This window comes from Salarias fasciatus, chromosome 12 (assembly GCF_902148845.1).
Source record: "Salarias fasciatus chromosome 12, fSalaFa1.1, whole genome shotgun sequence".
NCBI lineage: Eukaryota > Metazoa > Chordata > Actinopteri > Blenniiformes > Blenniidae > Salarias > Salarias fasciatus.
Genome location: NC_043756.1, coordinates 24,318,792 through 24,328,574, shown reverse-complemented (window position 1 = coordinate 24,328,574; position 9,783 = coordinate 24,318,792). Strand labels below are relative to the sequence as shown.

The 9,783-nt window shown below is 40.9% G+C and overlaps 1 protein-coding gene across 1 annotated transcript in view; it reads right to left on the bottom strand.

Annotated features, from left to right (window-relative positions):
• Positions 1-258: 258 nt before the first annotated feature.
• The window catches only part of LOC115398786 (transmembrane protein 132C), a 309,021-nt gene continuing 299,496 nt past the window's right edge, over positions 259-9,783 (bottom strand). The window contains exons 11-16 of the mRNA XM_030105736.1: positions 8,959-9,021; positions 7,519-7,647; positions 3,531-3,659; positions 3,133-3,432; positions 2,295-2,566; positions 259-1,432 (exon numbers count right to left, since the gene is read on the bottom strand). Of these exons, the coding sequence (XP_029961596.1) occupies positions 805-1,432; positions 2,295-2,566; positions 3,133-3,432; positions 3,531-3,659; positions 7,519-7,647; positions 8,959-9,021 (1,521 nt within the window). The 3' untranslated portion in view covers positions 259-804. The remainder of the gene's footprint in view (positions 1,433-2,294; positions 2,567-3,132; positions 3,433-3,530; positions 3,660-7,518; positions 7,648-8,958; positions 9,022-9,783) is intronic.

Sequence of the window (9,783 nt, the reverse complement as noted above, 5' to 3'; positions counted from 1 at the left end):
GATCAAGCATCATTACTGAGCTGAATAGAAATTCCCAAAAGTGACGGTAAAATGCCTGGATTTCTAGCTGAGTACTTGGAGTAAATATATATATATATATTTCTTTACATTTCACATTTTAATTATGGGCAACGCCAACACAAACGGGGGTCACATAATAAAACCAGGAAAGATGGTATCTTTCAAGCGAATCTTCAGAGAAATAAGTGCTTCATTGAGCAGACTGGACAGATTTATCAAATAAAATTAGATCAATAATTACTGAACGGCAACAGCTAATGTTGGCAACATACTATTTGAATTAGAAAAACAAAACAAAACATGACTTATGGAGTTGGAAATTGAAGTAATGATGTTATGGCCCCTTCTTGGATAGTGGCTCAGGATAATGTTTGTCCAATAACATACCCTGAATTTACTGTGTGATGTGAGTATGCAATGATTCACTGGTATTCCGAAACTAAACATTCATAACCAATAGTGATTTCATTATTGATCTTTACACTAATATTTTCACAATAAATAATACAAAACAAACTCATATTGTTATTGTTTGCTACTATTAATTTCAGGATGAGCTAGTGATGACTTCTCGTCTCCTGTAGCTTACTGGAAGCCAAACGGAAGCCTCCCCTACGCTGTCCGTTCAATGATCACCTAAAGTCTTCGTCATTTTCCCTGTACTGTTCCCTTTTTCCTCTCATTCTCCCTCTGTTAATCCATTGCAAAGGCATTACAGGTGAATTGTACTCGTTGTCCTTCCTCCCTCCTGCACTCTTCCTCTCAACTCCGTCTCTTTTCCAGTCACAGATTGTCTTGTAGCCTTTCCATATAGGTTCTGATTTCAGATTGACCCAGGTCCATGTCCTGGCACACCCATTTGATGTCATCCTCGCTCCCATTGGTCACCAGGACTGAAGAGTTGGTGTACGGGCCACCTCCGCCCGAATTATCGTTGGGCAGAACAGTGGCAAAAGATGTGAATTTGACGCGCTTACGCTTGGCGGCCGCGACTGCGGCTGCAGCCGCAGCTCGGGGTGAATTATTCAGGTGCTCCATTTGCCCAGTGGCTTCTTTGCCACTGGTCATGATTGCTGAAAGGCACTGATGTGGTTCTGGGACAGATCTGGGCAAAGTCTGTCCATGGGTGATGCCTCGGTGTCCCCCTGTGGCGCCACTCCCACTGATGGTGCCCATGCCTGTGCCCACGCCCATCACCAGGGTGTTACCAGCGCCATTGAGGAGGTACTTGCTTTCTTCATACCCTCCTTCATTCCGGTCAATAATGGTGGTGCACTCATCAGGAAGGCCGCCCTGGCACTGGTCCGAGTGGTCAGCCAAAAGGTCGGCTTCATTCCCAAGCCATACCCAGTCGTGGGCGTGGTTCATGTTGCCTCCTGCCTCCAGTACGGGGACCTGCTTGTGGCGGTACCTGCATACGACAGATGACAATTGTTCTGGTTGTAGTTGTTATTTTTTTTAGTTAAATGCTGATCGTGTTAGAACAATAACACGTCAGAATACAGCACTGAGAAAATATCTCAATAGTTGAAAAATGCCAAGTGGATCAGTCTAGAGGATCACAGTACTCATACATTCTGAGCTGCAATAGTCTCAAGGCACAAAACTATGGAACTATTATCAACAAAGTGACCAACAATTAATTTGAGTTAAGTTAATGTGTATACACACATCATATTGATACTTTGACGATTTACATTTAATAATCAGTAGCCATTCATACTGACATTCTAAATTAATCACACAAAAAAATATTGAAACCCAAAATTCTAGACAATATGTGAAAATGTATATTACACATGAGACAGGGAAATACTGAAAATTTAAATTTAATCTAAAAAGCCAACGGATAAAATGTAAAACTAAGAAATTCAATGATATTTAACAAACATCAGGGTCAAACCAGCAGTACTTTCATTTCAAGTGTTTTGAAATTGAGAAGACCAATTGTGTTCAGATTTTGTTGAATTGATTTCTTAGCTACAGCTGCAAATCAGTTGTGGGCTTTCCTGGTCATATAGCATTCCTATATTTATTAGGTTGAATTAGTGAGAGACCTGGAAGGCGGAGCATTTTAAACTGACTGACTTGAGACCAGACTCTTCATTATCACTAAATAGTCTTTGGTATTTTCTTGTAAAGCCAACGTCCAGATGCCAGTGTATTTTTGTATATATTGTGTACCCTAAACCATGCATTCTGTCTGTACAAACACATTGTCGGAGCTATTTATTGATACATTTCTGTTGAAGTGCTTATTTTCAGTGTTTTACCTGAAAGCAAAGCTGACACAGTTGATGAGGAAGACCAGTATTGCCAGGCAGAACACTCCAAGAAGTGCATACATCCCGATCTCCAGGTCTGAGAGGCCTCTGGTGGTCTGGGAGAGCTCACTGTTTCCAGTCCCTGGTACCTCCACTTGAACTGGGTAGCCGCTGTAGTCTCCTGCTTGGGTGGAACCACTGCCTCGACTGCTGCTGCCGCCGCTGGGAGCTTTGCCACCCGAAGCACGGTGGGTGACTGCGCTCTTGGTGGTTGTACTGATCTGATAAACGGACATGAACATGGGCACATCATTACGTTTTACCTTGGTTTTATGTGATGATGTGGACTGACTCTAATAAGGCCTCATTTACACGAGAATGTTTCCAAGTGAAATCAAATCTATCTGTTTAAATGGGATCAAATACAACTTTATGAAAATGCTTGGTTTTACTGTAAATGTGCAACACATCTATAGCAGTAAGTTCTTCTGCACACTACCAGTTGTTAATGTTTATATTTTGTTTTCTGCAAGTACGTGTTTGTGTGTGTGTGTGTGTGTGTGTGTGTGTGTGTGTGTGTGTGTGTGTGTGTGTGTGTGGTTTCATTGCAAACTCAACAGTACCCAGTGACCCAACATGAAAACTACAACGTCGTCTTGCAAAAATGATGCATTTTCACTTGAAATGTCTTGTGAAGAGGGGCTAAGACACTCTGATGATCTGCCTTCTACGCATAGATACTATTACTCATAACAAAATATTTGTAATAATTTTAAAGCTGAGCTTAAAAAAATAAAATGAAAAAGTCAAAATGGGAAAAAAGACCCTCTTGAATCCATTTTCCTACCTTTCGCATGGCTCGTTCCTCCCGGTCTACTGCTGCACTGTTGGGTTTCCACTCTCCTCCATCCTTTGTCTGTTGCTCGCTGGTGCTGTTGTCCATACCTCCATTGTCGTCTTGCCCACCTCTTGTCATCACCCCTCTTTCTTCACTCTTCGCCCCAAACTTAACCATCACATTGCCAACTCCAGATGCCAATACACTCTTCCTTTTGGACTTCTGGCAAGTCTCAGAGATGACCATCTCAACGCGAACCAGGGGTCCCTGTCCGTCACTCTCGGCCACCACAATAGGCCAGTGCTGCTCCTGATGGACAGATGGCTTGAGTTGGGCTTTGTGCAGAATGTCGGTGGTCGAGGTTTCCATACACACAATTTCTGAAGAGGTAAAAGACAAACCCATACCTGATTTGTGACTGATATGACATTCTCATCCAGCGATACTGCAGAAAGCAGGAAGTCCTTGGGATCATAGATGTCAAGTGGTGTCACTGAACCGTCGCTGTAGTGGATCCACGCACTGATCACCGCTTCCTGAAGGTGAGAAAAATCAAAGCTCTCGTATAGATCATTCTATCAAAGTAGAGTGAAAAAACAGCCTTGGAGACTCAGGTTAAACCTCCGGTGAGCTTTTAATACAAGCTGTTTGTGTACTGCAGTATTGATCAGTCCTGCTCTGCTATTTGCGATGCTGAGAAATTTGTAGGTTACGTGAGCCGGAGTCTTGGCAAAAGTGAAATTTGGAAGTCTATGGTCATCGGTTAAAATGGATTTTTGCATCACTGAGGCAGGTTCTCCTTAGAAAAAGTGTGTTGCTCTCTGTTTCTCATACACAATCATTCCACTGAGCAGGGGTTCCATTTCTCGTCGACAAATGGCCGGTACACATAATAAGTAAAAACTGAAAACGGAATAATCGGGAAGGCACATGGAGGCTGATTGACGAATGGCACACAGTGGGAATGTCATGTGGGAAACATGTTCACTTTCATGACAGCTGGAATATCATCCGTTTGTTCCAGATCACACCAAATATCTGGAAAAGAAATTCTTTCCTCCAACAGCTCCCCACAACTTTTATTTGTGGTCATTTTTCTTTGGCTAAATCTTTCTATTTTTTTTTTCTCTTTTCCCCACAGCTTTGACTTAAGACCAGATGACAGCATCACCCATATTGACTTTTTTTTTCCAAGTTCTGTAATGCTGTTCTGCAATGCAACACTGTACATTTTGTTGTAGTGACGCCTCACCGCAGTGAGACATGTTTATCACACCTCTAGTGGAAGGTATAGTCCAGTTTCTTACTTCTGTCCTGAAGAAAACTCACTTCAGCTGCTTGCATTTGTGATCTCACTCACTTAGTTACCACCCAGAGTTTATAGATGAGGGTGAGGATGGAGAGTGATCAGCAGGCACTGAGCTTAACTTCAAAGCTCAGTTACTTCTTCAGTCTGCTGCAGCGGCCACGATACTGATGACGCTTGTCCAAATCTGTGGCCGCTCTCACGACTAAATGTAATGATGATGAATTATTGAACAGATTTTGAGTTGGCTTGCATCTTTCACAATTATGTTCTGCTGACAGAATAGCTGGAATTGCTGTTGCATGGGAAGAGCGGCACCAAGAAAAACTGCTGGTCGGAATGTTTAAGAAAGTGTCTCTATCAGTGACATGTGATGATGCCTCTCACGTTTCATTCCATCAGCACTTCACTATCCACTTCACCGGCTTCTTCTTTTTTTTTTTTCCAACATCAAACTGCTTCTTCACCAGTCAAAGGCAATGTATAAGTGTGCTCATTCTCCCTTCAGGCTTGTTTCTTTGAATCCTAACCTTTGTGCATAAAGACCCCTTTATAGAAAGCCACATGTCTTAACAAGTGTGGCCATCCAGTCAGTGAAGAGAGCAGCAACTGGCTCAAGTTGAAGTACAAGTCAGTAGATGCCACAGGAAAGGATTTGTAATTGCATTAGACATCGTGGATAAAAAGAAAAAAATTTTCCAAGCAGACAAAAATGCATATAAACTCTGTAAATACAATTAAAAGCATAAAAATAAAAATGATTTAAATATTTTTTGAATGTCACAATTCCCTCCAAGCTGCAATGTTCAATTCCTAATGCAAACGCCTCTCTTTAGTCCAAAAATGGTGATTAAATTGACCTACAGACAGCATAAAACATAGAGCTACAACCAACATGGGTCCCATTCACGCAACAGTGGTCCAAGTGAAAATATATCGTTATCATGTTTGCATTTCAGAAAAGTTTCGTGCTTAGGTCACAATGTTTGGAAAATGATGTCCATTTACATGGAAACTGCAGAACGCTAGCATGCCAGACCACGAGTTCACACTGTTTAACTCTAAGCCCAAAATGTAACGAAAGTTTTTCATTGAAACACTTTCACTAGAAGAAGCCATGTTTTATAATACTGTAAGGCACTTTGTGTTGATTTTTAATATGAAAAGTATGTTATAAATGTAATAAATAAAGTTTGAGCTGATTTGAGAATGGGACCTTACGCTCTAATCTTCTATATAACACAAGTTTGGAAAAGGGGGGGAAAAAAAAAAAAAAAAAACACTGAAATGCGTCAATAAGGGCAAAACATTTAAACATAGCAAAACAGGTCATTATGAAATTGTAGATAAAGCAAAACTACTTGAGCTTTATTGACATTTTGAAGATTGCACATCAAAAATAATTTATATAAGGAAATTGACAAAAACTTGGTAACAAAGCTTCCAGGCCTCTCAGCCCTTTTCACACCACATTCTTGTTAATAAATCCCTGTAATGTAAAATGAGATTGTTGGTGCTGCATGAAAACAGATCAAGAAGAACATATCTTGAACTAATAGCTGCGTTATTGTCTAGAAGCCGTGTCCAGAAGCCCACTGCTTTCACGCTGGTCTGGCTCATTTACACAAGCAAAGACATCGATGTGCGGCGGCCTTGGCGACTCGGCGGCATAATGGAACCACATCGTGTGTTGTTCTTCTCAGTGGCTCAAAGGAAGTCCTTGACGCCGCAATCGATCAACAGCTGAACACGTAAACACTCACGGCTGAAGCCTTATATCTACATGAATAAGGTGCCTTTTTCTGACCCTCCTGGCTTCGTCTGTGTCTTTGGAACAAAAGCAAATGAACCCAGGAAGAATGTTTTATCTTGCTCCAGCAGCGAACCTATAAATAAGAGCGCATTATTTCCCCTCTTGTTCGTCTTTATTGAAGCAGCCTCACTAATTTCCCTTGATAAAAACCTTTTCGCCTTCCTAATCAAAACACAGAAAAAGATGGTGTAGATATAGCGAAGCAAAACCTCCTTACAGAAGTAATTAAGACTCAACTTGAGAAACATTGTGTTATCTCCCACCCGTACTCCATTTCACATTAAACTGTCATTTTGCTTTCTTCCCTCCTGCTTTCTATTATTTCCCGAGTTTTATTAAACAGTCTGTTTTTCTAGAACCCTAATTCCTTCCTCCTCTATTACGTCCGTCCACAGGTGGGCAACCTGAAGATTATGGGCTGCTCTCTAGTCCAGTTAGTCCTCAAGTATAAGCTGTGACCAAAGGTACGGTACGATTTACGGCTGGCTGATTAAACAACCCATGGCCGTGTGATTAGAATCAACAATTGGTACAGTTTCTACTGTGTGTTTAGCTGAGTGTTGGCAAATATTCCTCAAGAAAAAAAGTGACGCACACACAGTTAGTCAAAGCATTGGATGCACTTTGTTTATAAATAATGTATTAGAATCCTGCTATACAATACTTCTACTCTGATTCGCTATATTCTAGTATTAAATTATATTTTAGGCCTCAACCACCAATACAAATAATAGACGAGGAGTTTGGGTCATAACTGGAGCTCAAGCTAGAAAAACACACACTCTTAATTAGAAAGTGATTAAAAGAACGATAGGTGTGAGAAGATGTTGGCGATGAGAAACTGCTGTCCGAATTCCATGATTACAATCTTCAGGGGTGTTACAGTCAAGATCGGAGAGGCTTTGAATGAACTTCATTACCTTAAGAGTGAGACCTTAAGGCCTCCAGGTTGTCCAAACAACTTTATCAAGTTGATAGCTTGATATCACTTTAACTAAAATACAACAATGCAATACTATTTCATCCCTATAAAGGTGCTTCTGTTTATGCAGAAGCACCTCTTATTACAGGTACAAAAAGTAAGTTTTCTAGTTGTAATTATGAGAAGTCTTCGTGCATTGTTGAGATTCAAAAAAATCCTTACTAAACTAAATCAGTAGTTTGGCTGAAACACCAGTGTGTGTGTGTGTGTGTGTGTGTGTGTGTGTGTGTGTGTGTGTGTGTGTGTGTGTGTGTGTGTGTGTGTGTTTGAAGGGTTACCTGAAGTATCTCCTACCTGTTTTGGTGTGTGCAGCAGGTCTGTAGCAGTCGTCGTCAGCTGTATGGCCTGAGAGTTTCCAGGACTCGCCGCCATGCCGAGAGACAGAGACGCCACCAGCTGCACTCCCAGATCAGTGATGGAGACCTAAACACACAAACCATCCAGAGAGCCAGTAAACCCACCGACTAACACTCTGCCAGCTATTTACTGGTGGACACAAGAAAGAAAGAAATGATTATTGGAAGGCCAAAAAGAATTCCTATGTGACATAAACAAAACCTTTACAAGCTGACTGCTGTTTTTCACACTTTTGTAGATAAAAAAAAAAACCTTCAAAAACACTCATTTGGGGTTTTATTTCCCTATTACTGTCTTTTATAGACTTCTAAATCCATCAAAAGTTGAGTGATAAATCAGGGGTTTCACACATACAGTACCAGATCAGACCGGCCAAAGCTGGTCTGATCTGGTCAAATTGCATCTTCCAACCAAGTATTTTCAAAAACATTTCAAAAATGAAACTAAATGCTACAAATGGAAGACATGGCTGTTCGATCAATCACCGACTTCCTTGTCAGGGAACATCATTTACAATGTGTAGAAACTGCACTCATTTTTAATAAATTAATTGTTCATGTTAAACCATAATATGATTTCAAACTAAACTTTAGAATGAAGTGTCAATTTTTTGGGAGTAAAACAAGAGGAAACATTTGGAAATGTCAAAAAAATAAATAAATAAATAAACCACTAAGTTAGTGGTCAAGCAAACTTGGGGTGAAATTAGACTATGTGGACCCTGAACATAAAGGAATTTTGACAGTCCTGCAAAAAAGTGTACAAAACCTTTTAGTTAAAAAAAAATAAAATAAATAAATAAAAAAATCCATTCTAAAACTAACAAACATTGAACTATCTTTGCTTGACTTGATTATTCAGGACTGGGGAAAAAAAAAACACATTTGCTTCTATGTTACTTGCAAGCATCTCATTGCTTTACATTTGTAGTTCACTTCGACCTCAATAAATATTTGAAATAAGGCTCAAATATCTCTCTCTGTGTACTCTCCTGCCATCATACGCAGCCATTATCATGCTGAGCGTTTGGATTCAGTCGGTGTGGTTTATCTCCACAGTTCTACATCCGAGGACCTGGTGAAAACAGATAGCAGCCATATACCCCACCCGGCGATATTTACCTCCATGCATGGTCTGCTACTGTATTGCTGTGCATGCATTAGGTATGAGTCATTTCCATTTGAAGTGAGGACATCACAATCAACATGCTCACTTGCTCCATGAGGCGCTCTGGATGTTGTTTCCTTTAAGATGCCATTAAGTTAAGTATTGGTCCCTTGCAAACCCACTGATCTGAAGGATTGGATTGAGGAACGCACCAAAATAACAGATGCTCATAAAATGTATATCTGCAAATAAGATGATGAGTTCTTGTACCTTGTCGTCCAGCACGGTCACAGTCTTCTCTGCCAGTATGGAGTCAGACAACGGGGACAAAACCTGCAGTGAAACACACAGAATTTAAAGAATGTTAATAAAGGTGAAGTTACAGATCAATCGGATTATATTTCCGACTTTTTGGATGTTCACCACAGTATGCAAGAGCAGTTTTTGTCCCGTCATACTTAGTGCCATCACTTCTAAAAGGAGCATAGTTCGTCCACAAGAAGACACCACTACAAACAGTCTCAAGCTAATCTGGTGATCTTCAACTGAAACATCAAACCGTCCTGAGACCTGAAGGGGAACCAAAGACATCACGGACAGGGTCCAGGTGTTTGTTCTCCACTGCCTCAGTTAAAGCCTTTGGTAATCCTTAATGAAGATCTATGGGAGATTATCAACCAGAAGAGAATGGGACACTAAATATAGAGAAGGAAGTGGAGGTGGATCAGGGTAAACGCACACAGATCAGACTGACACATGACTGTTTTGTCTCACAGAGAAGAACGTCTGACAAAGAAGAACAGGTTTGGTGTGAGAAATACTGAAAACAGTGGGAAACATGGGTGCTTGAGTGGTTGTTAGTTCGGTGATTAGTGCCTGAGGGTGAGAGTGGAATGTTTATTATCGTCAGTGGAGCGGTGAGGGTTCCTTCACACCGTTCGCAGTGCTTTGGGCCACGTGAAGCAGCAGTTAGTTAGGAAGCAGACACACACACGGCTTGATCAAGTCAGCCTTGTTGACGCGCTGCACAGAGTTCTCTATGCATCATGTATTAAGTACACACGGCGAACATGGACCTGTTCATGAGGACGGCGC